The sequence below is a fragment of the Synchiropus splendidus genome, chromosome 3 (genome assembly GCF_027744825.2).
Source record: "Synchiropus splendidus isolate RoL2022-P1 chromosome 3, RoL_Sspl_1.0, whole genome shotgun sequence".
Lineage (NCBI taxonomy): Eukaryota > Metazoa > Chordata > Actinopteri > Syngnathiformes > Callionymidae > Synchiropus > Synchiropus splendidus.
The window spans coordinates 5,786,570-5,814,405 of NC_071336.1; the positions used below are offsets into that span (position 1 = coordinate 5,786,570).

A 27,836-nucleotide genomic window follows, 5' to 3' on the forward strand; every position below is an offset into this window, starting at 1 on the left:
TGACATTTTCACTCATGTCATTGGACTTTGATACACACAGTAGGAGTCACTGGCATCATAAATACATGTAGCAGCACTATGTGCATCTTAAATACAACATCAGAATGAAGAAAAAGTAAACAGATGGTGGATCAGGTTGGACATCACAGTATTTGTTTATTAGACTATATCTCTTCTTTATTACAAAATACTGGACAAAGTCACATCACCTCACTTGGTTGCCAGGTGCGAAAGATCCCTTTTTTCAGAAAATGAAGACAAATCTCCACAAAAAAATGTTATAATATATATATATATATATATATATATATATATATATATATATATATATATATATATATATGGCGTGAGGAGAAGAACCTACCTTACAGCTTTCAGCATTATCTTCTGAATATCTATGCATTTATAAAATCACTTATTTACAATACTTATTAAATTCTTTGTCTCTTTATTCTTCATATTTTTTAAGTACACTTACAAAGATGAGAAATTCACACTCATTCACTCCCACAAAACACACATCAGACAAGATCACAAGTTTTTTTGGTGTTATGACCAACTTGCATATGGATGAACTCGCCTGACCGCTTCACTACTGCATTAACGTCTTATCTTCCCTCGACTGTCTGTGTTGCCCCCAAATGTGACAGAGCAGCACAATGGTGAAGGAAGAGCAGATGTAGTGATCCACACACGTGCACACACACACGGAATTACAATAAGACACTGAATCAGAAAAGCAAGAAATATTTTGCAATTTCTCATTAAGGCCACCTGTTGATAACTTGATGATGAATACGCATTCATTGGAACAATGGTGCGAAAGACTGATGTGCCGCTAGTTTAGAACCTGAAGGTTCAAGAGCAAAGCACCTGCCATTTTATCCTCCTCAGATGTGGGACAACAAGCAAATGATACTAAGACTCTGGATGAGGAGTTAGATCAGACAAGGATGGAAGAAGAGGAAGCATTGCTCTCCTTCTGCATCAGACAGGTGACCATAGCGGAAATCTCCTAGAATAGAGAGCCACTGAAGGGGAGCAGCCACCTGGACAGGCTCTGTCCACCTGAAAAACAGATGGATTTTTGTCGTCGCGGTACTCAGCGCACAGCTCAAGGTCAAAATATGTCCGGGCAGCCATCCCAGGTGCAGCGTTCCTTAGATTCCCAGTATCCTCCTTTATAGATGTGGACTTGCTCCCCTGTATTCTGGTCCTCACAGCGCTCAAACCAAAGAGCCCTGTAGTTGTCATGTGCCGTACCTGCAGGAAGACAAACCACCGTATGAATGATGCTCATTGAAAAATACACAAACCCATTTTAAAAAAACTAATTTTAGCAATGCTAAAATTGTACATAAATTCTGCACATTGTTGTTGGTTTTGTTGTAACTTTTAGTTACGATGCTAATTTTCTTTTTCAACATTGTTTTTCTACAGTGTTGACTGCCTTGTTGCTTGTGTATGTCTTAAATTTCAATGTTTGGGTGCTGCCATGACAACCAAAATTTCCCCGTCATGAGAAGAATAAAGACATCTTAATGTAATCTAATCTAAATGAAACAATGAAGGAAATGTGAACTCTCAAAAGCACTGGAACGCGACCAAAACCGCACACAGACATGCAAATACACAATATTTAAGGACACACAAACCAGGTAGACACACAGACGCGGAGAGACACCCACACAAAAAGACCAATGTTATCCCCTTTCACTTAACGGTTGAGCCACTAATCAGACATACTCTACGGGCAGAAACAAGGTAAGCGGAGATTAAGAAGCAATAACATGTGATCTTGCATGCAACAGTACGGGTGCCAAGTTCCCTGCAAATCTCAGGGATAATAAGTGACCTCATCAGGTGTAGTGTGCAAGTGCGGAAGCCACTTTTTACCGGTCTGTCAGTTAAAGCAGGAGCTGTGAAAGGGAAGTTGCAACTGTTTAGCAAAGACAAGTTTTATGCAGTGGACAAATGGTCCAAATCTGACGTGAGTAACATGTGCGTGTGTGTCAACCTCGGGAGCTGAGGTATGTGTTGATGAATGGAATGTAAGCTGTTCAGCTGTATGGTGGCAGCTTAAGAAAGGTGATCAATAAACTCAGAACTATGTCACCAAACAGAACCTGCTCAAGTCGGAGGTGGAGGCATCAAAGGACAAGGACGTAAGAGAATAGATATTATACTTGCATTTAAGTGCAGGGTCAGTGAGACCTTCCTCATTGATAGCTTTTGAAAAAAGAAGGGATATCAGACAGAGAGATTTTTGAACCCCTTTTTTGAAGATCATCCCCATGAAGAAGAAGAAACAGCAGGCATAGAGTAATCCAGCAATCCCACCTTCTTCAGATTGACTTGAACTGCGATGGCTGGCAAACTCGCGCTCTCGCTCACGCCGGGCCGTGCGCTGCTTCTCCTCCAGGCGCTGCTTCTCAGTGTTCGCCTCATCCCAACGACCGTCCTCCATTAACCGCTGGTCCGGCCGCCGTCTGCTGTCTGTGGGCGCTACAGCATCCTCTGGCTCATTAAGCGTCAGAGCCAAGGTGGTGAAGTAGTACATGGTCTCTGCACCCTCACTGTGGACGAACCAGTGGATGAGTGAGTGAGTGAGTGAGTGGTGCATCCGCCTTTCAATTTCTGACTGACTTAAGCACTTTCACCTGATCTATTACAATCTATGAGAGTCCACGTATGGACTTTCTGGCAAAAAAGCACAAGACGCAGAAAATCAAAGGAAAGCACACAGTAGTAGTGAGCACAGCAGGGGGCGTGGTCATGAGAAATGAACTGGAAGGAGCCCGTTTTTCAGAGGACAAAACCTCACATACTCACACAGCAAGCTTGTTCTACCTAATATCACCTTATGACAATGGCATTTCCATATATAGGTCCAATGGAAACACAAAATCATATACATACAGATTGCCCCAAGTAAAAACCAACTTAAACTGCACTGTGATTTCATATAACATGTGATACAATGACAGAGTCTATTCAAAACATCTCACCATGAGTGTCAATTTTGGACCTACAACTATCCGCCTTTGGGAAGGATTCAAAGTAATTGGCTCAACAGATAGTCATTATGCAAAAAAAAAAATCACACTAGTCTTATGACACTTACGGTAAAGGGTTTTTTCTCCACACTTCTCTTGCTTTCAGGGTCTGGTAGACAGTCTTTTGTTTGCCCTCTGTGCCGTTCTCGCCACCGCGGCTGCTCTGCATAACTCTGGAGAATTCCAACTTCTCATCCCATGTGCCAGAAAGCACATAGTGGGCCTTGCCGCCCTTGTCCATAACAACCCCTGTCACCTTGAGTCAGGAGTGACACACAGTGTCAGTGAGGCCAGTGGGGCACATTAAATAAAAATGTGCTCTCCTACCTTCCTTGCTACATCTCTGGAGAAGTAACTGTAAGGTGCAAACTTCAGATGGCAGCGGTCACCTGTCGTTTGATTCACCACATCAATTTCTCCAGACTAAAGACAGAAAAATATATAATTAGCCGTGAACTGATGAAAAAAAGACATTCATCTCTCAGCCCATCTGATGGCCCACCTGGGTGGAACGGTACGTGGTAAGAGCATCAGAACATTCACAATACACCAAAAACACTGAAGCACTCACATTCTAATTTAAATTTGAATGTTATGTCATTAATATTTCATGATATCAAATAAATTCATTGTACAATGAATAAAGGCAGTCTAATGAATATGCAGTGAGAAATGATAATGCATCATCTACAAAGTTGGTTTTCTTGAAATACAATGTTTAATAAGCGTAAATCTAGCTCTAAATGAATCAAATTCAGTGTTGTTCTAATGTCAATGGATGTATCTGTTGTCAGCGCACCATTAGAATGCATGTGAAAAAAGCTCTTCAACTTCAGTATTAGAGGAGAAATACCAAACCATCGCGTGACAGCTGGACGTTGTAATGGTGCGAGTGAGCATGTAAGCCTGTTCTCCTAACCATAAGGTGAAGAACGTCGTCCGAAATCGGTGCAGCTAGTTCAAAGAATGAGGGACGAGCGGCAACCATCTGCATTCCACTGCTTTGCAGGATCATTGATCCCAGAGATGATAGAGTTGATATCAACACAATCCCAAAACACAGCAAAGAAGCTATCAAAACAGCGGTAAGGAGGTGTCAATACTTGCAATACTGACCCTTCTTATAGTGAGAACTCTTAGATTTAAATTAGATTACATTTGCATTACTTGAGTTCCCATCAGTCTCATGAGCCGTTCATGCAATTCATTCTCTAATAGAATGACAGGGTTAAAAAACAAGAATGTCAGTTTATCAATGACATCACATGATGGCGGCGGCTTGATGCCCTTATGAGAACCTTGTCAGAATGACAGTGTGTTGTGGTAGTACATTTATATTTTTGTTTAAGGGCAATGTTCACTGCATTACTTGGGTCTTTTTAAATGACCAATACAAGTAAAACAAGTGGTTGTTCTAAAATGTTGAACTATAATTGTTTCATTTCACCTTAAGTAAGAAACTTAAAGATCTGTCCCTTTGTTGGTTGGACAGCAGACACAAGTGACATAATTCAAGCAACAGCTAACCCAAAGTCTCACCTGATCAATCCATAGTTTTCCGACAATGATATTATGTACTGTGGTGGTAACTTTCTTCCATGTGTAGTGATTTTTGCTCTTCTCAAAGATGGCATGAATTGTGCCTGCAGAGAAGTTGAATTAATTTGAAGGCACCATATAAGGGTACAGCAACATGGTAATGCAGTTTCCATTCTTCTTCCTTTATAACAAGAGACGAATATGGCTTACCTAGCGGCATTATCGACAGGTATTTGCCTCGGAATTTACTGGCAACTGTGATTTCCTGCCTCAGGACCCAGCCACGATCAGAAATGGCATGATGTGCTGCAGCTGGTGGATGGTGACTCACCTGAAATACAAGTTAAGCAAACTTACTGTAAGAGAGTAAATCCTTCAATACACAATACGTCATGATTATAGGCCAAAACATGGCGTTGCTTTCTACTCCAATAATCTATGAAGAAAGGCAGAAATTACATTTGGTTAATTGCCCTTTTAAAATACGCTGAGTGGACCAATATTTAATTATACATAGAGAAAGTGTGAAATGTGTATAAATGCAATAATCTGTAAAAAATAGGACAGCAAATACATGTTTGAGCTACAAATCACTGTATCTTTTCTGAAGTGGCAAAGGACACCGCATTCAGACATTTCAACACCAACAATGTAGATAAGATCGCTTGATTTAGAATCCAAAAATAACAGGTCAGAAAATAGTTCTCCTTCCTCACACGGGAGGAGGATGATTTGCCATGTGCCACATGGCTCTGGGTACAAAAAAAACAAACAATGAAATGCTGTGGGTAGCACTGTAAGGACTAACATTTGAATCTAAATGAAATGTACAGCGCAAGTATTGGATCCAAAGAAAGTATTCACAACACTTCACTGTTTCCACGTTTTATTATTTATTAAATTGTATTAAATAAATCTCCTGCCTAAAAATTCAACACATAATACCCCATTATGACACTGTGAAAAAAGCATTATGGCAATGTGCAACTTTATTAAAAATGAACAACTAAGAAATCATTTACATGAGTATTCACGCCCTTTGCAATCAAGCTCAAAACTGCGCTCAGTTTCATCCTGTTTCTATAGCTTAATTGGAGTCCATCTCTGGTAAATTTAGTTGAGTGGACGTGACTTGGAAAGGCACACACCTGTCTATATAAAGGTCCCACTGTTGACAGTGCATGTGAGAGTGCAAACACCGAGCATGAAGGCAAAAGAAATGTGCGCAGACCTCCGAGACAGGATTGTCTTGAGGCAAATCTGGGGAAGAATATAGAAAAATGCCTACTGCATTTTTCTATCCTACTGCCTACTGCAAAGGTTCCGGTGAGCACACAGTGGCCTCCATTATCCATAAACGGAAGAAGTTTGGAACCACCAGGGCTCTTCCTAGAGTTGACTGGCCGTCTAAACTGAGCATTCGGGGGAGAAGGGCCTTAGTCAGGGAGGTGACCAAGAACCTGACGGTCACTCTGTCAGAGCTCCAGCATTCCTCGGTGGAGAGAGAACCTTCCAGAAGGACAACCATCTGTGCAGCACTCCACCAATCACGCTTGCATGGCAGAGTGGCCAGATGAAAGCCACTTCTTAGTAAAAAGAACATGGCAGCTTGTCTGGAGTTTGCCAAAAGGTTTCTGAAGGACTCCATGACCATGAGAAACAAAATCCTGTGGTCTGATGAGACAAAGATTCTCTTTGGTGTGAATACCAGGCATCACCAGCTCAATACCATCCCTACAGTGAAGCATGGTGGTGGCAGCATTATGCTATGGTGATGTTCTTCAGAAGTTTGCAGTCTGGCGAGTCTCTTGTTACTTTGCTATGTCTGTGAAATATTTACATAATGGCAGCATGGCAGCTTGCAGCAGGACTCAGTCTGAGACAGAGCACTGCATTTATGAACATGTTCCCTCTGGACGTTTCAGATTCAGGTGACGCTACGTAATGAACGCTAGACCTGACTCCAAAATCCGGTCAGACTCCAAAATCCACTTCCACCTCCACGTAAACGACACTTGAGAAATGCTGGGCATTTGGCTCGCGATTAATAGTTGTTTCTTGGGCAATTTGCTTGGCGTTCCGAATGTCACGTTCTGACCGGTGGGTGTTGCTCAGCACTAGCCACGCTAACAGCCTGCTGCAGAGGAACCAGCAGTCTCACTTTCATGAGCACGGAAAACTCTCTGTGATCCATCCAGTGCTGGAGCTTTAAATGGCGTATTTAGTTTCAACACGTTTCCCTGCACAGCATTTCCCCGTGCATGTGCTGCAGGATGCAAACTTTACATGAGAGATTGAAAGAACATTCACAGAAGACATGCTGCTGCCGAGTGAGCAGTGGGTAGGGAGGAGCGGACGCATCACAACAAGCGGGGCTTCATCAGAGCGCTGGCTGTCACACCTGATCAGTTGTTGCGATCGGCAATGACAGGCAGTGATCGGCATTCACAGATCACGCTGAAATCGGCTGATCACAATCGGCGACCGATCAATCGGAGCACCTCTAGTATTTTGTGGAGAATTTTTAGGCAAGAGACTAATTTAATGCAATTTGTAACAAGGCTGTAAATTAAGTATTTTGAGGTAAATTTCACCAACACATTCAGTGAAATAAATGCTTCCTCTTCTGATGTCGGTGTTAGTGTCAAGCACAAGAGAGTCAGCAGTTGTCTTGAGCATCAGACACTGGATGTAAATTGAACATTGGGTGTTTGTGTGTAATTTTTGAGTGCAAGAGACCTACTGCATATCTATGTGTGCAAAACACGGAGATCCATGGAGATCCATGGATACGTGGTGTCACTTTTGGCTATGCAAAGCTCATGTGTATGAAATCGACTCATGCAATATTTACATTGAGGCAGATACATTGAGGCAAAATATGTCTCTTTGCCATTCTGCTATGGAAATAACGTGACAGACAAATTTAAACTGCACCAACCAAAGGTAGAGTTGAGCCAATGAATATGAATGGCAAAAGTTAATCATTTATCATTGATCGGTTAAAAATGGTCATCATCATACACAACGATCAGAATAAAATCTAAAACAATAATAGTGTTTTGTTTCCCAGCATTACTACTTTCCATTTTCATTTTATGTCAAGAATACATGCAGCTCATATGCCCATCCCCAACCATCTGCTTTCATGAAAAATAATCTGTGACATTTAAAAGACTACGGTTTTGTGAACTTTTCAATGACATTTGACATTTTTGCATCCCACCTGCTCACAGAGCGAACGGTATCCACTTTCTCTCCGTCGGTCCAACTCATACGTTTCTCCAAGCAGGGGGTTGAAAGGTTTTCCAGTACGGTGGACTGTCGTGGAATATGAAGACACAGAGAAGGCTGCTACATAGCACATCTGCTCCAGTGAACTGTGGCACTTGGCAGCCTTATCCAACAATTCATGGTACTCAAGGTCCTCTGACAAGCGCTGGAGCATGGATATGGGTTCATTGAAGTTCACCTAGAAACACGTTGCACAAACAGGGATCACAACATACATTGGTTACATGTAATTTCCCAAAGCAGACAGGCAAAGAAATCAAGTCTGATTCCTGCTAAAATAACAACATCTAATAGCAGTGTTAAATCTGTCAATTGGTTGTCTTTTTAAACTGATTTCTTGACAACCATAATGAAGTGTTTCAATAATAAATTGTCTGGGAAAAACTTTTCCTGTCGGTACATGCGTGTCATGGAATATGCAGGTTCCATGCCGGGCAATTTCTACACCTGATCCTGTAACAATTTTATCGCAAAAACATTTCAGATCATATCATCAAATAGACATTTCCTTTTCTTTCATTCAACAATTGCTGTACCAACGTCAGTGTCAATGCTGATAATTCCTTTTGACATTCCGCAGGGCGTTGCAGCATTTCTTTATGCCTCTGTTGCTCCTACCCTCAGAGATCTAAACCTCTATGCTTCTCACTGGATTGTGAAATGAGAGCGTCACCGCATGTCATTGTTTGTTTATTTCATTTTTTTTTTTTTTTTGCATGGGGACATAAATGCTGTGGCTTGATCAGTACCACTGTTGTGTTTATAGGCTATTACCACCAATATAACAAATAAGGCACAGTCAATTACAGCTTCAAATACAACTAAAGAAATAGAAATGTGGTTTACTTTATAGCAAACTACAGTGTACGAAGTTTGAGACTCAAAGCACACAAAATAGGATACTTCAGGTTATATAACAGTCCATCTAATGCTTTAATATGACCTAACTAACTTTTTCCTGATTGGTTCATATGCAACTACAGTACCGCATTTTGCAAAAGCCAACCTCTCATGACCCTGTGTCCTCATAGGAGGAGTTGGATTTAATATCAATGAACACATTTCTGCCTTTCATTACCATGACATTCACTTATTTATTTAATTTTATTCGATTTATTTTATTTTTGTCCTTAGACCTGCACAGCCACATTTAGGGACACACGTGCACCATCTCGTGGTGATGTAACAGCATTACAAAATTTCCACTGGTTAATGTTGACAAATGGTTAATGTGAGAACGTTAGAGACCTAAATCAGCATTAGTTACTTTAACAAATCCTATCCTAGAGAAAAACATTGGTCTCAAGACCTTTAAAATAATGACTTTCACCCCACTCCTTAAATTGTGTATTGGCATCATGTAATAACATAAATACACAAGTTGTCCTATTACAGAGAGGTTTGTGCTTCCGAGAGCATTCTCTTATCTTGAAATATAAATAAAAAGACCAAACAGAAAACAGTGATTACGATTGTGTCGCGGGAGTAAGTTAAAAAATAGCACCTGCCACTCAAAGAGCTTTTTTTGTGTTGTTCTATTATGCATTTAACTTGAATGTTATTGTTTTGCTTGATTTGCTTGCTTGCTGTTTAACAATAAACATGAAAAGCAAAAAGTGCTTTAATGTTATGTATTCCCAATACATGTTTAACGCAAGCACATTTGGTAACTGAGCTGTGCTCCACAGTGAAATAGTCCTGGAAAGCCCTGCTATCCATGCCACTGTAGCATAAGGATAAGGATTGTTGCTGCCTCACAATGTTAGGGCCACAAGCTAATTCAGTCCAGAAAAGCAGTAAGTAAGGCTCAATGCCTGAGGACAAGTATGTCATTCTAAACCGTTATTGATGAGTCTAGTGGAGACTAACCCACAGAAGATAAAATTCACAGAAGTGAAATTTTTTAGACTTCGCTCATGTCAGCAGAGCAAAATTACTTTTTTCTATGCTGGCGTTAGAAAAGTTGTATTCAGTCTACACATGAGGCTTACATTAAGTTGTGACACAAGCACTCTCTACACACAAAATTCATGGTTTGACCAGTGCCGTAACACAACAGTTCAGTGAGAGACGGTGTGAAACACTACCAGACACATTTACTCTGATATAAATCATGACAATGCATGGATGCATTTGTATGATATGCGTCCGAGTAGGTCACCCTGCCGTATCAGTCATCAACAGTGGAAAACAAAACAAAAACCCATTATGATGACTCACCTCACCCGTGATAACAAACTTATTTATGATGGCTTGGGTTGCGCTCTTGAATTCTTAAGATAAAATCTTCCTTTCATATGTCTCTCTATTACGAAACCATTTATAATAACCACATTCAAGTGAAAGATCTGACATGTCTGTTTTGATAGAAGCTGGTGCTTAAAGAATGTGGTTTATCTGGTTACTCTTAAATCCTGAGTCACACACACAATGAAAATCAACCAAGGGAACTACTGCCAGGCGCCATTACTGTGGTTATTGAGTGGGACTTCTGTTTATCACTTTGGCATACATCACACCTAACTGAATCAGTAACTGAGTGGGACTCACAGGCATGGGGATCTTTGACAGCTCTTTGCCAATGCAGTTCTTCATGATGCTCCACAGATTGAGCGAGTAGTTCGGTTTGTCTGGGATACGTGTTCGCCTCTTCTTCAGGGGGAGAAGTTCTTGTAAAGATGACTCCTGATTCATGGCTAACGGTTCTTCATTAAGCTAAAAGACAAAAAAAGAACTATTTATTATTTTCTTCCAGCTTCAATCCAAGATTTGTGTACATGCAGAGACATAATACAGAATTACAGTGTAATACTGCATCTACTCTTGTGTTCACATGCAAATTTTTTACGATGTTTAATTTATTCATTTATTTGTTTATTTTACTTTTTGTGGACTTCAAACTAGTGACCTACCGACTGATCATCAGGGCACATTTCACTGTTGAAACCGCTCACATTGCTGCTTGACCTCCTGTAAAAGAGATTGCACAACACCACTCAGAGTTGCAATACTAGAGAAGGAAGCAATACCTACAAACTCATTTCAAACCTATTGGGATTTACACTACTATATAAGTTAGGGATATTTATATGAGTGCCTTTCCTATTTGGTCTGAATTGCACTGAAATAAGTAACAGTTCCCTTTGCTATTACTATTAATGAACAAGAAGAAACACCATTTTGATCATTTCAATATTTATCACCCCAACTATTTAGACACTAACGAAAACAGCCCTAAACAACCAAAATGGTCAGAAGTCAGTAGCGGGTATACTATTAGGAGCAATGACAGCTTGATAATGTCTCATGCTCCTCACTAGTCTCATGATGTTGTTCTGAGGCAATGTGTCCCACCCTTCCAAGTGCTACACGCAGTTCTGGCAAATCACGTTGGGTGGAGTGGAACAGGTATCTAGTTGCTGCATCAGGTGGTACCAGATGTGCCCTATGGGGTTCAGGTCAGGGGACATTGCTGGCCACACCAACTGTGACGATTCTGGCACAGTGTGGTGGAGCATCATCATTCATGAACAGAAATTGAAAATGTACAGTGTGTGCTGCGGCATATGAGTGTGATGATGTGTTCTATCAGGTCCCCGAGGTTAGACTGTGCTGTGACTGAGCCATCTACAATATCTAAATCCATTAAGCACTGAATGGTGATGCCTGCTCAGACTGTTCAACAAAGCCAACCCTGGGGACCATGACGACCTTGGCTTCTGGCTCACCCCACCTTCTCCAGCAACACTGATCCAACACTCATCAGCGAATAGGACAGTAGACCACTGCTATATTGTGCAGGTCACATGGTCTTGTAACCCCCAACTAGCAGTACAAGGGTGTATATGTAAGGTCCACTGTATACAATGATAGCATTATGTGGAAAACACAAAATAAATACAAATGCCCCACTATCACAAAAATCACTATAGTGTGGCAAACACCGTATGTATGAAATCCACTGAGGACGTCACAATATCCCGGACTTATTGTAAGTAGTGTACACAATTTGAGGAATGATGTGGAACTTCAGAGTCAGTTTTGACAAAAATAAATAAACACAGTACTACACTATCCAAACATTTACTGACAAAAGCAGCGTCAGAGTGAGTTCAAGAAACTAAATGTACTGACTTGTGAAACTGGGGATCTGCAGGTACAGTGATAAATTCAGGAGCCTCTTCCATAGCGTCAAAGAATTCATTGTCGTCATCCTCATCACTGGCCTCGCCTTTTCCTGGAACAACCGCGCCTGAGCCACAGATGAGAATTGTTTACAACTCAATCAAAAAGTACTCAATTGTCTCACAGAGCAAACATTTAACTAATGATCACATATTGTATGTTTACAGTGTCAAAATTGAATAAAGAATCAGGAGATCAAATGTCTTTTTTTTTTTCTCAGTGACTTTGGATCTAGTATTTATTATGTGTCATTTTAACAAATCTTACATGATGCAACAATGCAGTATCCAGTGGCATGATAATCTGAGCTCATCTTGGTTATACATACCGTAATTTCCTGACTATAAGACAGCACCCCTGCATCCGTGGCTTATAGACTGGGGCGGTTTCTACCTGGGCAAGATCTATTTTGTTGTATTTTGTTTTGAGTGCTAACTTACTAAATTACTAATTACTAATTATTAAGGCTTTGTGGTCTGGTCTGTTTGTTTCCTGCATCAATAGGGAATGTAAATCTTTGCTGTGGTATACTTGTTATATGTCTTTTTACTGAAACAAGTTTTGACAGACTTCATTTGAACATGTTCATGTCATGACTCATTAAATGCACACCATAGACATGAACGAATGTTATTCCAAGCATGGGCAGACCAAATCAGGAAGTGCCTTATCACTTTAAGCAGAGCTTGTCTCAGGCACAGAATAAAAAAAAACTTCAACAACTGTGCTTGTGCTTCCATCCAGAACCACAAGAGGGCAACAAGTACAAGGCATAAACAGCATGACTGACTATAGACCAGGGATGTCAAACCGGTCCACAAAGGTGCAGTGGGTGCAGCTTTTTGCTCCAACCAATCATATGGACGCCTACTCATCAATCAGGTGGTCTGGCTTCATCAGTTTGACACTTCTATTCTATTTATTGAAACAACAATGTAAGCAGTCAAGACAATTATTTGACACTAATGAGGATTAAAAACAAGTGTAGTGCAGGGGGGTCATACATCCACAAAAGGAACAGAGTGGCGGCTGGTGTAGTTCCAGGTGTCCTCTTGATTGGTTGGAACAAAAGCCTGGACCCACTGCGGCCCTTTGAGGACCAGTCTGACATCCCTGATATACTGTATTCCATTTTGCAGACCGGTTTATTGATTAATTGATTTGTTTCCTTCAGGAACTAATAGTGTAAAGGTATACTGCATGTATTGATCACTGACATTTTCCTTTCAATACAGACTACAGATATGGGACTAAGCTCAACAGTTGGATGAACATTGAGCAGTCTGAGGTGTGTGTATCTTAAAAATGTAAAATATGTGCCCAGACGGTTGAGTGGGTGTGTCAAGACTATGCTCAGTCAGTTACCTTTATTATCTGAGACAGCGTTGACCTGCGCTGCACCTCTAAAAGCTCTTTCCAGGTGGTTGTGCTGTTTTGCCAGCTGCTCAAGTGTCTCTTCCAGCCTCACCCGCTGCTCTCGTTCAGCCTGCAGAGCTTTCTGCCACCGCTTGCTGTGGGCCTGAGCTAGGGACAGGAAGTCTCGACATGCCTGGGATACAAAACAAAAGCCCATTATTGAAGCATATTGGAAGCCTGAATCTAATTATAGTTCAGATATTTAAGCATAAAATGGTAGGTAAAACTCACATTAATCATGGCATTGGAAGTAATGCGGAACAGTGTAGCTCTCTCAGTCACCTGGCGGATCTTATCTCCTGCCTCTCCCGTCAAACGTAGATTGTCCAGTTCAGACAAGGACCTGGAATTTTGAAATAAGAAACATTGACTGCAATACAAGTCTATCTAATTGGGTCACACACATCCAAGAAGGCCTTTGACAAACAATTGAATCAGAGTTCCAGCAAAGACAAGGCCAGTATACAGGTTATTTTGGTGCACCAAGAATGACATCTCCACTTTGGCTCAGGAATCCCTTAGACCACCAAGAGTTAAACACACTGTGATTGATGTGATGACTCACATATTATAATTAAATAAATGAATAATGCAACGACATCAGGATCTTTTCAGTATTCTATCATAGATATGTGACTAGCTGTATTTGGTGCATCTGCCAAGCAGTAAGGGTGAAAATTATGGCTCTCGCCAGGGGCCATATTGTGGCAATCCTAATGGTCCATCAGCTCACTACGTCACTTTCATTACTTAAACTCAAAGCATTTTTTTGTAAATAAGCAAATTTGGAGTAGGTATTGAATAAACTCATCAAACTAAGAACCTCTCTAACCCTTTCAAGCTTACACACTATTACAATACTTTTGCTCAAGCTGAAAGGTAAGAGGCAAACAAATGCTATGCTAAATATATGTTATTATCCTCCCAGCGATCATTAAACATGCTTGCTACAAAACGTTCCTTAAGGACACATAAAATTGTCAGATACTACGCATAAATATGCAGTGAGAAATGATCATATGCCATCTACAAAGTTGGTTGTGTTGAAAAATCTCTAAATTAGTGTATAAATTTATTTCTAAGTGAATAAAATTCAGATCAGTGTTTCGAGTTCCAGAAATTAGCCTTTGGAAAGTCACTAGAGGTAGCTCCTATCGGCGCACCAGTAGAATACATGTAAAAATGCTCTTCAGCTTCAGCATCAGATGAGACTTGCCAAACCACTGTATGACAGCTGGACGTTCTAATGGTACCAGTGAGAATTTAAGCCTGTTCTTCTGACCAAAAGATGAACAGCGTCATCAGAAATAGGTGAAGCAAGTTTAAAGATTCATCACTTCCGCAATGACGTAGTTCAAATAAAAATAAGTCCTTTGTTTACATGGACCTGGTCTTCTTCCTCAATAAGGCGTTCACAAATCCCTCATTATTCACTGATATTGCCGCTACTTCCACTGCTTCAGTGTAAAGCACGCCAGTGTTTGGTACCTCCAGCAAGGTACCAAGATGCAGGCGGCATTTGACCCACTTATGAGAACCTCATCAGAATTACAATGTACAGCACTACTTGTGTTACACTCTAAGACAGTGAACAAATATGGACATTTGCCTGTGCCTATTTATACCAAACTACCAATGTACCATTTTAAAGACTATTCATTTAATGTGTAATACGAGAAGTGGACCAGTGTAATGTAATCAAACCTCTGGAGGGCAGAGCCATGCTTTAAGATCAGGTCGTTGCAAGTTCTCAGATCTTCCACTTTGTTGCCTAGAGTCCTGAGAGCCGACTGGACTTCAGAATTCTGAGTTCCTTCAGGTTGACCTGGCGCCACCGATGGAGATGATGTTGAGAAATCATCCCCAGAATCATCTGTTGGAAAAAAAAAAAATAGCAAAGATTGAGTGGAGTTGCCTCTCCATAAACTGCAATGGTGACATTCTGCATTCCACTTGTTCACCTGATTCTGCCTGCATGCGAGCTGCTTTGGCCTTGGCCAATTCCAGAGCAGTGATCCAGCGCTGGCGCTCCACCTCGCAACTGGCCTTCAGGTGATACGTCTGCGCTCCACCATTAGAAATGACGAAGTTGCAAGCGTCGTCCACAGTAATGGTTGCTGTGGCCAAGTTGATTGTGCCACGGCATGTGTGGCCCATTTCTGCCTGGGTTCTAACAAACATGGTCGTCAATATAAAGCAGTCATCACTTGTTTAAGGTCACAGTCTTTTAGGTAAATCCAAAAACACACATGAACAACACACTTAATAAATATGACACACTGGTTTTTAATTTGCCACACACACCCAAGAACACAGACACATATTGATACACAAATGTAAATGCAAGAACAGCAAGCTCAACTTGTCCGATGAGATTCTTTCAAGTACTGTAGTTGAATTCAAATCCACAATGGCCACTTTTAAGGTGAGCACAAAAGTCTACACTGATCCTTAACAATATTGCTTATAAGAAAATATTGACATTCGTGTGTGGTTTCCAAGTCAAATCCCAAATCCACGTGACGCCATTTTGTTTTAAAAACAATTTCACCACCGCTATTGACAAAGATGACTTCAGGAAGACATTCCCTGTGTAAAAGCATACTTCAAATGCAACTTGGCTATCACATAGGAAATCCTCATGTCCACATTCTTCCACCAGTACTAGTACTAGTCTGCAAAGTAATGTGAAGTTATAATGGTATGACATTAATTATTACATTATTTTGTACCTTTTCTATTTTAGATTAGATTACAATTGTATTTTGTGCAGTAATCTTTATTCGTATTCAATGATGCGGCTACTCCTTATTAATTTCCCATCTTGGAATCAATAAGGTTACTTTTTTCAATCAATTACTCCATTCATAATCACCATCTACCAGCAACCATCTATCCAGTTTTATGACAACATGTTTGACATTTTAACAGATTTAGGTTCTAGAGAGGAACCTGGTCAAATCAATCGTTTATTTAGCCCATGAATATATCTAAATGATGTTTCGTCGGATTATGTTTTCTGTCAAATTTTTGTACATTTAGAACAACATGCATGTCATGTTTTTGCATACACGTTTGCTATGATTTGTGTATCCAGCCATGAAATTGAGCATACCTGTAGTAAGACAAGAGTCCATTACTGAGGACAAACCACCTTCGCTGATATCCCTTGATGTAATTAGTCCATTTGAACACCCAACCTTTGTATGTGTCACCAGGCGGGGTGGGAGTGGTGGGAGTCTTGGGCTCCGACATTACAGTCCGACGTCAGGAGATGGATTAAAGGAATCCTGGGGAAACAGAAAATAAGATTGCTTAAACTGTGCTAAGCTAAAATATGGATACAGTCCAGGTTTTTGGTCAGTGTGACAGCAGACTAGCAAGGATTTAAAAGCTGTAATCTATGTCTGATTAATATATCAGTACACTTAAGATAGAGATAGTCCAACTTCCAGCCACACAGCACATAAATGGTTCAATAGTGTTGTTGATCTTTCAAAGTGGTGTAACAGGTCAAAGGTTAACTGGGGAATCAATATCATCAATGGTACGTTCTGCTAAAAAAAAAAAAACTTCACATTTGTAAAAGTATTCTTTTAGGGAGGAATGAGGAATGGGGGGGGTGTAACAGGGCATTTCTGACTACTGCCATCACAATTTATGTGAATAGCCAGGTTTCAAATGAATCTTAAAACGACAAGTTTATTGCGTACAAAGGCCGTTGTTACATTGACAAGTCGTTCTAATCAGTGTTACAATATTAGGGACACAGATTGGCGTTGTTATGTTTAAATACAATGTGAGGCTAACTGCAAAGGAGGGCATAATCATAGAAGATGTGGGTTTGACAGTAGAAGCCTCCCAATGCTAACCCACGTAGTAAGAAGTTGGGCAAATAAACCACCGACGAAAAGTTTTACATCTGACATTAGTCGTAGGACATCTGGCTGAACTCATCGCGTATCATTCGAAATTATTGAATCATCTTGGTCGCTGTAAAAAATGATCTGAATGTTTACCTTGACGTGTCCGAAATGTGAGCTGAGCAACCAGACACCGGTGAAGTCACCGCTCACCCTGACACTCATACGCGGCGGAAGCTACCAAGCTGAGATGGCTAATTCTCCCTCACAAAGCAATATAAATCCAAATAATATAAACACGATGCTTCGGGATTGTAGGATAATGAGTCATCGACCAGTTTCATTTATATTTAAGTGTTATCCTGCGTCTGCAGTCAAATATGACGGGAAGACACTAATGCTACATCTACCAAGCCTAACATTAGCTCAATGGTTACACCCGGTGCAACACAAATTCGTCCCGTCATGAAACAAAACACTGCGTTACGTTCCGAAGGTCTGGCAACATAATAATAACAATTATTATTATTATTAGTCGTATTATTATTGTTGTTATTATTAGCATCATCATCATGTCAAATCTCAGAATACATAAACAAAATCATTTAATCGCAACAATTTGATATTCATATAATTTTTACCCACGTAAAATGTGGAAAGGAAAAAGGGAAATAGAAAAACGACATGTGTCATTTCTTGCAATTATGACTGTACATCGAGTCTTTGTCGAAGTGGATTTTGTCATTACTCACATGTGGAAAAAAAGGTGGACTAATATGCATTGGGTTTCAAATCCCACACACAAAAAGAGTCGACTCCGGTGGGACTCGAACCCACAACCTTTGAATCGCTGCACAAGCCTAGAAGTCCAACGCGCTATCCATTGCGCCACGGAGCCACCTGTTGCACTGCTATGATTTTCGATCTATATTCCTTAGAGTGAACTATTGAGCTTGGCTATCTTCTTTCGTTATTTGTGCCTGGATCACAATACTGGTTTGGTAGGGAACACAACGTTTCCAATTCATGTTGGCCAAACAACGGCGATGAGACTCGATCAACGTGAACCGCTCGTGTTTGTTAAACAATCACCGCTTTCATCGCATTATCACCTCCCACCAACGAACCAACAGATTCATGGAGTTGTTAAATCCACCCGTCCTAACTTAAGTAACTTAAGTCGATGGATCCAAAGTTGTCATCGTTATAGTCGGCTCTGTACATCTGTGGTACATTCACAATGACGTCATTTGTTGAACATGTGTTGAATAGGATAACTTACTTTAACGAACCTTCATGGTTGTTGTTATTTCAGCATCCAAGGTACGTTGACATATGCGTGAAATACAAATATGGGTTGATGACGGAAATCCACGCTTTGAATAAGGTGAGATACGGCTTCTGCTGTTAAACAAGCCCAGCAAACAACACTGAATACTATTTTAAAACAATCAATCAGGCACATCAGCACGTCATAAAAGTTTGTTTTAATTGTCGAGCACCTCCAGAAGGCACCGGGGACGTTTTACCTCATTCTGGCATGACATTTCAAAATAAAACCATTTTGAAAATGCTCATGCGTCATACTTGTATGATTTCAACATTATATTTTTGCGTAATATCTCCAGTGATACTCAATCCATCTGCTCCAGACTGATAGAACACCACATCAGTTTGTTTGTTTTTTGTTTTTTTAATGAAAATGAATGAATGGTAATAGTATCCAGTAACGTTGATCGCCTCACCGTTAGTTATCTTGTTTCCTGCCCGCCTTTGTTACCAAAGACCACAAGAAGGTAATCATCTTGGTTCTGGCTCTTCTTTGAAGCATCCTGTTGGAAGCGGAAGTGACTGGGATTCTGCTGCTCCACTCCTCGTTCATCCTAAACACTCGCCTGAAAGCAGAGACAAGCCGAGCGGCGTCTGCATCTCATCCGGTTCCACCTTTGTCACCGGACTCCTCCGTGGGACATGCTCCCTCGGGTAGGATTCTGTTTTCCGCTGCTCAACCGCTTTTATTGACGAGGAACGACTCAAGACACCGATGTGTATTATTTTGTTCAATTGTGTTTCTTTTTGTCATAGGTCGTCGACATCGACGCCTGTCTGAACACAGGAGGGGATTAAGTTACTGCTGCTGGCAGCGGATTGTTTTTATTGGCCTCCTCTTGGCATTCCTAAATCCCTATTAAGAAAAGCAATTTCAAAGTCAGGTTAGTCATGGTCCCAATAATGGGGCTTCAGTTTCCATCGCTCCCTCCTTACCTTGCTAGCGTTATCGGAGATGAGAGATGCGTGGACGTTTTGTGTCACTCGTAGTGAAATGTCCTCTTCATCGAGCTGCGGAACATTTTGTTCTTTCTTTATGGCGTCTTCGCCCACATTACACCTAAGCCATTGTTGTGCCGGGCCCAATTTGATCGAGAACAATGTTCTTGTAACTTCAGTATTTGTTGTATTGTGCTTTATTTGGTAGCCACTAGCCAACCCCCTTTCCCTGGCCTCTGCATGCTTGGGTCTTTGGATCACTGAAGCCTGACTGTACTTTCAGCCCTCAACACGAAAGAATGTTGGTGTTCTTTGAGGCTCACGCTGACTAAATAGACTCGTTCGTACGTTTTAGCTACTACTCCTCCTTGTGGTTGGTATCGTGAATGCCATGGTAAACATTGTAACATCCCCTATGAGCTTGTGATGCTACCTTTGACACTAACAATATGATTTAAGGATTTGTGGCACAAATGAGGGTGTCATGAAAAGAGTGCGATGCACTTGTTAAGAACGTACCTTACTTTATCGCTAGCTTTTTATGAGCACGTTTTTTCAGAATGATCTTTCTATTGTTCTTGCAGACATGTCTTTCCGTCGGGGGGTCGTCAGACAGAGCAAATTTCGCCATGTATTTGCTCAAGCCTGGAAAGCAGAGCACTGCATCGATGATGTGAGAGTGTCGCGGGTCACGTGGGACAGCCCACTGTGTGCCGCTAACCCTAAATTCATCGCAGTAATCATTGAAGCTGGTGGTGGAGGAGCTTTCCTTGTAGTTCCGATCGGCAAGGTGGGGAGCCGATTCACCAGATCAAATTGCCATGTGTCATTCTAACTTCTAACTTCTCCCTCCGCAGAGTGGGAGAATCGATCAGTCATGCCCTACCGTGTGTGGTCATGCAGCACCAGTGCTGGACATCCAGTGGTCTCCTCATGACGACAACATCATTGCAAGTGCCTCAGAAGACTGCACTGTCAAGGTGCGCTCACATCCAGTCCAGTTGCTCAAGTTACATTGTAACTATTATTTGTAATTATTGGTCTGTCGTGTTTTTTACTTGCTTATTTGCACTCATGATATGAGCAGGGTTCGCCCCGGTATGTCGGCAGCATTGGGGTTTTGTGATATAGTGATACTGCTACTCATTTGTGATGGGCTCAGGCTCAGGCCGCAGTCATGCATGTCTGTGAGCCTGCAGGCCAAGGCTCACTGCTCTGAACAAGCCCACTCTTGGTGTGTGTGCTGTCGGAGTGTGACAGCTAAGATGTGTCCTTTGCACAGCTGAACAAGGTGGTCAGTCAGAAACTATATAAATATATAATTGGCTGAGGTCATTTTCACACCCTCACTGACTTACCAATCCCAGACCCTAAACATGGCATTGCCACCTCTGTGCTGACGTTATGGACCTGTCCCCGACCATACACAATCTAGGCCATTGAGGGTTACAGAGCACGTCTTTATTTCTGGGCCTCTCTGCTCATTGAAGTTTCATGCACACCTGCAGGTCTGTGGGGGAATTACTCCTTGAGGAGACTGCTGCTTTGGAAAGCCATTGTAGCAGCTGCTCTCTTAAGCCAATGTATTTGTCTGGCAGCAACCTTCTCTGTAATCCCTTTCTCTAGCTAGCTGGCTCGGTATCGTTGGCATATTCCTTCACTGTATGGACACAGTGGTTTCACGAATAATTTCATGTTTTAATTCCTTGTCCCTGAGTTGGTTCTTTTCACCTGCAGAGGGAGCCTTCCTCCTCCACATTTGGCTTGAAACCTGTGACTTGCTCAATGCCATGGAGCATCCTTCTTTACTATTCTCCTATGATAGGGCTCACCTGACAACCGAATGATCACGGATGAAGCATATCTGGGGATTTCAATCTTGTGTCTCAGAACACCTGTGTTTTCATTACTTGGTGATTCATGTCATTAAGTGAGGAGAACCACAAGTTAATCATTGTAATTAGTGACTAATGTTTTTTTTTTCATCAATAAAGTGCCAAAAGCCCTGTTCCATGAAATGAATTGACTTTGTCAACTTCGAAGAGAATGAAGTCAAAGCTGACAAAGTTGTGGGTCAGACGCCTGGCTGTCAGGAAGATGGAGGCTCATAGTTTCATGTTGCGTCACTGGGTCTGAGCAGGCTGCATGCGTGCTGAGTGTCGACTCTGAGGTGTTTCTGCCTCTCTTCACAGCTGGGGGGAGGGTATAGCTACATTGTGGTTTCTGTTGTTGCCGTGTGACAAGACTATATCGCTCTGCTCTGCAAGTGTGCAGGCTGAAACCTTGTTGATGACAGTATGGTGCGCAAAACAACATTTGTGAGTTCAGTGTGAAGAGGAGTTGTTGGCTGCAGATGTAGCCAGAGATTATGGCACCTCCATCCAGAGGGAACAGAGACATGTCATTTATATGACTGAGTTAATAATATTTTTCTGGAATACATTTGTCTTGACATGTGAAACACGCATGAAAGTTGTCTACGTTTGAAACACTCTGAACTGAACTGAAATACAAACACAATGCCTTTTGTATTTAGAATGACTTAATAAGAAAAAAAGTGGTTGAACCATTGAACACGCAACTCACAATCATCAATATATGTTACCAGGCGGTTTACAATGAAACTAGGTTGAATTTTTCACAGTTTGAAATCTAATACTGGAATCAGTGAACACAGCAAACATGTATTTGCAGGTGACAGTTTGCGTTTGCGATCGTAAAAATAAATGAAGATTTTTGTAGTATTTTTGTGCGTAGTGAATATGAAAGTTGAGAAGTTCAGTAAAGGCTCATGGTTATTCGCTTGGGACCGGGTGCTGATGTCATATTATAAGACAATGCTTGAGGAAAAGATTTGTTTATTTTGCAGCTATGGCAGATCCCAGATGCAGGCTTGACCAGTCCAATGACCGAGGCCATCTTGACTCTGGAGGGGCACAGTAAGAGGGTGGGCATACTTGCCTGGCACCCCACTGCCTTCAACATTCTCCTGACTGCAGGTAAACCACTGTTGCCAAGTGTGAGTGTTTCATTGGAATGGAGTGCTCTACTATCATGGAATTCATTCACTTCTCTTCCAGATAGTGAGAGTTGACAGGTGTCTCTCCTCTTTCTGTGTTGGTGTTGAGTGACGGCCAGTTGGAGCACTTATACATTATACACGACAGAAATTGGAGCTTCCTTCTTAGCCATTCACTGCTCCATTTGTAATTGTAATAAACATGAAGCGTGGTTAACCCAAAAAAGTAATTACATGTTGCTGCTGGCCTGAAAGATGTTGAAGTGAACGGGATATTGTTTGTTGTTGGTATGATACTATACTGTCAGTCATGGGGTACTGGGACTCAGAGACAGGGCAGCCCAGACTTTATCAGCTCCCAGAGCATCTTTGGGTCTGTCTCTGAAACCTTCACCTCAAGCTTCTCCAGCATCCATCACCTTTATGGACACCACTGTGTGTTGCACAGTGCGATGCCGTGGCAGTGCTGGTCTCACACTAACCACATGGGATCATGTTAAGTTTTTTTTTTCTTTTTTCAGGCTGTGATAATGTAATTCTGGTCTGGAATGTGGGAACTGGAGAGCTTGTTTACCAGCTGAGTGATGCTCATCCAGACCTTATCTACAGTGTGAGCTGGAACAAAAATGGGAGTGCCATCTGTACTGTGTGTAAAGACAAGGCTCTACGAGTTATTGATCCCAGGAGAGGCAGCATCCTCAAGGTAGCCACTTTCATACTATAAATCTTCAACAAGAGGCCATTGACTGCTACAATACTCGAGATGCCTACTCTCCTGTCTTTCTTGCATCACCCCGCAGGTGAAGGAGAAGGTTCACGATGGCACTCGACCCATGAGAGCTGTGTTCCTGTCTAACGGGAATATACTCACCACTGGTTTTAGCCGAATGAGTGAGCGTCAGCTTGCTTTATGGGATACAGTAAGTCATAAGCTAAATCTCACCTTTGGTATTACTAGAATGGACTTGAGTAGGTCTGACAGTCATGTGGCAACTTTATATTTGTTTAGACCTTGAATTGTCCACAAGTTTGTGTGTGTGAGTAAACTTGATGGACGAGCGGCCATTTATGGAAATAATAAAGAAATCTTATCCATCAAATAAAGGCAAAAAGATGATAGTTAGTTAGTATTTACAGGTGTGTTGAGTTGTGAATTAATGAATGGTCCACTGGGCCTGGGCTAGGATGATTCAGGGTGTGGCACTCCAGTTCCATGTAACACTGAGGGTTACCAGTACAGAAAGACTTGCTGAGAAGTAATTTTTCCCAGAGTAATGTGTCAGGATGTCTACTTCATACCCAACTGTGTGCCATACTCTGTCTGTTAAACACAGCATTGTTTGTCCATTTGCCTGAATTAGAATATGCAAAGTATTGGTCACATTCAGCTTCATCTTTAACCGCACCCCAACTCAAACTGGTTCCCCACTGAGAAACTGGTTGCATTACAGCAGGGGTGGCCAACCAGTCAGGGGCTAAGAGCCACATTGTTTTACTTTGTTGCTGAAAAGAGCCACATCCTACAAATATGTAAGGACAATGAATAACAGGTGAAACACATGCCATACGTTTAGTTTAGGGAATGACAAAGTTTGGTGAAGAGCCGCATGAAACTGGGAAAAGAGCCGCATGTGGCTCAGGTTGGCCAGGCCTGCATTATAGTATTAGCCAACCATTTTCTTCCCTTTTGCTCAGGGACGTCTCATCAATTCTCTCAAAACACACAAACTGATTCAGCAATTAGCCTTTGACCATGCTGAAAAATTGCATTGTTTCCATTTTCCTTATTATTATTTCAGAAAGATCTGTCTGAGCCCATGGCAGTCCAAGAAATGGACACGAGTAATGGGGTTCTTATACCATATTACGACCCTGACACCAACATGGTCTACCTCTGTGGAAAGGTATTAAGTACTATATTAGTATTACAGTAGGCTAGCAGAAAGTCATTTTCTATTCCATTCATTTGCAATTCTATTTCTGATGTCACTCAGGGAGACTGCACCATCCGGTACTTCGAGGTGACAGATGAATCGCCTTACGTTCATTTCCTCAGCTTGTACAGCAGCAAGGAGCCTCAGAGGGGTGCAGGATTCCTTAGTAAAAGAGGGGTGGATGTCAACAAGTGTGAGATTGCCAGGTGGGTTCGGATGGGCTTGATTGCTGTCATTTTTGTGTAGTTCATATCGCTTCATTTATTTATTCATGCAGGTTCTATAAACTGCATGAACGGAAGGTTGAACCCATCTCAATGACTGTACCTCGGAAGGTAAGTTTTTCCACATTCCAAATCTGCAATATTTTGGACTCCAACGTTGCTCATAGTTATTCACACACACACATTTGTTTTTTGGGCCTTTCTGTGGTAATACCCGTACATCTCCATTTCCTTTTCAGTCAGATCTTTTTCAGGGAGACCTCTATCCAGACACAGCTGGTCTCGAACCTGCTCTGCTAGCAGAGGAATGGATCGCAGGCCAGGATGCTGTCCCCATCCTAATCTCCCTGAGTGCTGGTTATAATGCTCCGCCATCCAAGCACAAAGACACCATCAGGAGCAGACCCAAGATCACCACACAGGACTCTGGCACTGGAGCTCCATCCTCAGCCAGCAACGTAGTACCTGCTCCCTTGTCCACTACATCATCTGCAAAGGAAATGGGAGAAGAGGAGGCCCCACATAGAGCAGCCACGGGAGACACTGGTGGTGTGATGGAGAGGCCAAAGAAGGAAGTGAGTGTTTTAGGTTTGCGTTTACGCCAGCCAGCAACAATGCACTTCCCAGTTCCTGCAGTTGTGTAAAACCTTTGGAGACTAAATAGGCATTTATAAAATGTTAGATAAAAGTTTGATTTGCAACACCTCAGTGAATGAAAGCTAGTGTTTGAGATGGCCCTGAAATGTAATTCACTTTTGATTCAGCGTTGTTTAAGGTATGTTAATGTGACATGACCATTTCCCCTTTGTTGTCTACATCAGGACGATCTGTTAACAGAGTTGTTAGCAGAGATGAAGGCGCTGCGCACCGTTGTGCTTGCTCAAAGCCAGAGAATCGAGATTCTGGAGCGGCAACTGGCCAGGATTGAAGACGGCGACGTATGAGAAGAGAAAGGAACCTTGCATTCTGGCTGAGTTCTTCCTAATGAGTAGATCTTAGGTCACAGGTCGATGTCTTTCTAATGTCAACACCTCTGCTGTGAGAGGTCCGAACACTAGTGTGACCTTGGTAACTGTGATTAAAAAGGCTTACAAATGAACCACAAAAAAATCGTCTGAAGAGAGCCCAGTTGCCTCTATCCTGACTGCTATGTAGCTGTTTGGTGTTTTATATGAAGAATGTTGTGACAGTCAAGTGTGCTCTTCACAGTTCTGATAATCCATGCAATTATTTTGAGGTGACCCCCATTGCACCAGAAAAGAATAGCATTAACCTTCAGTGTAGAACAGATATCTCCACAGAGTTTCTCTCAATGAAAGACTTGCAAATGTAACCATTAGGGGTATTTAACATGGTAGTTAATGCTGCTAAACTGTGATTTTATGGGATCCGTGTTGTGGACTTGCTATGTGATTTGAATAGTCATGAATCCACTCTGAGATGTGTGTAAGACTAACAGTGGAGGAAAGGTTTCGCTGGTGAGAGGGTTAGTGAAAACCGTTTGAATCTTTGTCTAACAGGACTAGTGATTTTGTAAGTCATGTTGTCAACCAATTTGGCAACTTTGTAATATGTAATGTCATAGAAGTGAGTAGTAGAGTGTTTACATCAAAGCTATTAAAATACATCTTAAGCCCCTCCTTCCTTTTGCATGTGGAAAGTCTTTGTATGGTGACTTTGGAACAGAACGAAGAATATTTGGTAACACTTTAAGCTCTTATCTATAATGCATTATTAGTACACTCATAAGACATCTTAATGTATTTACTAGGCTTTATAGAGCTTGCTATGAATGTTCATAATCCTGTAATATAACTTGTGGCAAGGTTATGAAGTACTTTATGTTGTGGATTTAACCTTAAAACTTGAGAACTCCCAACCCTTCAGAAACATAAGTTGTCATATGTGATTATGATCATATCGTGCTCTATGAAGCCTTATCAACGCTTTATGATGTCTTATGAATGTACTAATAAAGCATTGTAGATGAGACCGTAATATATAGTGTAACCAAAAAATCTTGAGGGGACGGTGAGTCTTGAACTGCCGGCGTTTTCCATTAGGGGTTGCCACAGTAATCCCGACTCACACCTGTCCTCTTCCTGTCCACAAACCTCGTTGGTGGTCTTCCTTTTTCTCCTAATCCATGGTACCTCTATTTGTAACATTCAAACAGCAAAAGCTGTTCTTTGTAGTTTCTAAATGTGAATTTACCATGTTTTATACTGACTTTTTACTATTTATTTTGCCTTCCCATTATTAAATTTTCTGAAATAATTCTCCCTTGCATAAAATTAATGTTAATCTTAATGCACTGTTTTGTTTTTAGAGAAGAAATAAGATATCTGCGGAAGTTCAATAAAAGTTTTCTTCTTATTTCTGGTCTTCCTCTTTCATTTACTTTGCAGCGATGGTGGACGATGATTGTTAATTTGCGGTGTTGATATTGTTGAATCTCATTGCTTCTTTGACGTCCCACTCCCTGGCCTCCCTCTCCCATTCTTCCATAGTCTGTTACACTTACCTGCTATTTATACACTTTCTCTTCACTTTTTCCACTTCTCCACTGTTCATTTTTTATGTCCATGACTGCCAGCAGTTTAATGCAAGGGAGCTTGCGCTTGTTGCAGATCTGCCCCGACTGTTGATCAAGGTAGTTAGGGAAGCTTCTGATACTACCTTCTATGCAGCGATGTGGACAATGCACTTCTTTGCACCACAGGGGAAGTGTTATTCTACGCAAAGGTCAGTTTTCTGCAGCTCTGTCACAGACCACAAATGACCACTTGAAAGGGAGGGGTAGCTAAGCAGTCTGTGGTCGACAGGTCATGCAGTACAAGACAAATTAATTCCCTTTAGTTTCCTGTGTGTGTGTGAGAGAGAGAGCATTATATGCATGTGCCTGCACTGACACTGCACTCCTTTTGTGCACAACTGATGTGAATAAACGTACCGCTTTGCTTGAACAAGCCAGTTATTTTGGGGTTTCCCTGTGCCACACAAAACACTTTTTTGGTTCTTCATATTTAACATAAGTA

General features: G+C 41.4%; 2 protein-coding genes and 1 non-coding gene across 8 annotated transcripts; 1 reads left to right on the forward strand and 2 right to left on the reverse strand.

Moving 5' to 3' along the window:
* Window positions 1-321: 321 nt before the first annotated feature.
* Window positions 322-19,497, reverse strand: LOC128756272 (oxysterol-binding protein 1-like). 5 transcript variants are annotated; one of them, XM_053860648.1, is made up of 17 exons: window positions 19,099-19,497; window positions 16,606-16,780; window positions 15,452-15,660; window positions 15,195-15,363; window positions 13,722-13,833; window positions 13,440-13,623; window positions 12,024-12,141; window positions 10,802-10,859; window positions 10,440-10,604; window positions 7,822-8,067; window positions 4,806-4,926; window positions 4,596-4,699; window positions 3,384-3,479; window positions 3,125-3,312; window positions 2,341-2,576; window positions 2,191-2,229; window positions 322-1,263 (listed from the first exon to the last, which is right to left on the reverse strand). In XM_053860648.1, the coding sequence occupies exons 2-17, from the start codon at window positions 16,743-16,745 to the stop codon at window positions 1,121-1,123; spliced, it is 2,328 nt and encodes a 775-aa protein (XP_053716623.1). In that variant the 5' UTR covers window positions 16,746-16,780; window positions 19,099-19,497; the 3' UTR covers window positions 322-1,120. The 5 variants fall into 5 exon arrangements, with proteins under 5 accessions (XP_053716623.1, XP_053716625.1, XP_053716624.1 ...); XM_053860650.1 differs by lacking the exon at window positions 19,099-19,497 and adding an exon at window positions 18,646-18,790; XM_053860649.1 differs by lacking the exon at window positions 19,099-19,497 and adding an exon at window positions 18,636-18,789.
* Window positions 18,166-18,251, reverse strand: trnar-ucu (transfer RNA arginine (anticodon UCU)). The gene is given in 2 exon segments: window positions 18,166-18,201; window positions 18,215-18,251. It is a non-coding gene; the product is annotated as a tRNA-Arg (tRNA).
* Window positions 19,190-27,162, forward strand: coro1b (coronin, actin binding protein, 1B). Of its 2 annotated transcripts, XM_053860654.1 has the most exons (12): window positions 19,190-19,336; window positions 19,439-19,566; window positions 20,206-20,411; window positions 20,479-20,601; window positions 22,491-22,620; window positions 23,162-23,343; window positions 23,441-23,560; window positions 24,440-24,544; window positions 24,635-24,780; window positions 24,852-24,909; window positions 25,038-25,373; window positions 25,620-27,162. In XM_053860654.1, the coding sequence occupies exons 3-12, from the start codon at window positions 20,208-20,210 to the stop codon at window positions 25,740-25,742; spliced, it is 1,527 nt and encodes a 508-aa protein (XP_053716629.1). In that variant the 5' UTR covers window positions 19,190-19,336; window positions 19,439-19,566; window positions 20,206-20,207; the 3' UTR covers window positions 25,743-27,162. The 2 variants fall into 2 exon arrangements, with proteins under 2 accessions (XP_053716629.1, XP_053716630.1); XM_053860655.1 differs by lacking the exon at window positions 19,439-19,566.
* Window positions 27,163-27,836: the final 674 nt, after the last annotated feature.

What these genes read in the sequence shown, in the direction of transcription:
- LOC128756272 (XM_053860648.1), bottom strand. Translation starts at nt 16,745, where the DNA reads ATGTCGGAGCCCAAGACTCCCACCACTCCCACCCCGCCTGGTGACACA. An exon ending in CATGGCTCTGCCCTCCAGAG is followed by an intron (nt 13,834 to 15,194) that starts GTTTGATTACAT and finishes TCAAAATTCCAG; the next exon opens with GTCCTTGTCTGAACTGGACA. An exon ending in CACTGACCCTGCACTTAAAT is followed by an intron (nt 1,264 to 2,190) that starts GCAAGTATAATA and finishes GTCTTCCTGCAG; the next exon opens with GTACGGCACATGACAACTAC.
- coro1b (XM_053860654.1), top strand. Translation starts at nt 20,208, where the DNA reads ATGTCTTTCCGTCGGGGGGTCGTCAGACAGAGCAAATTTCGCCATGTA. An exon ending in TTGTAGTTCCGATCGGCAAG is followed by an intron (nt 20,412 to 20,478) that starts GTGGGGAGCCGA and finishes CTCCCTCCGCAG; the next exon opens with AGTGGGAGAATCGATCAGTC. An exon ending in CAACATTCTCCTGACTGCAG is followed by an intron (nt 22,621 to 23,161) that starts GTAAACCACTGT and finishes TTCTTTTTTCAG; the next exon opens with GCTGTGATAATGTAATTCTG.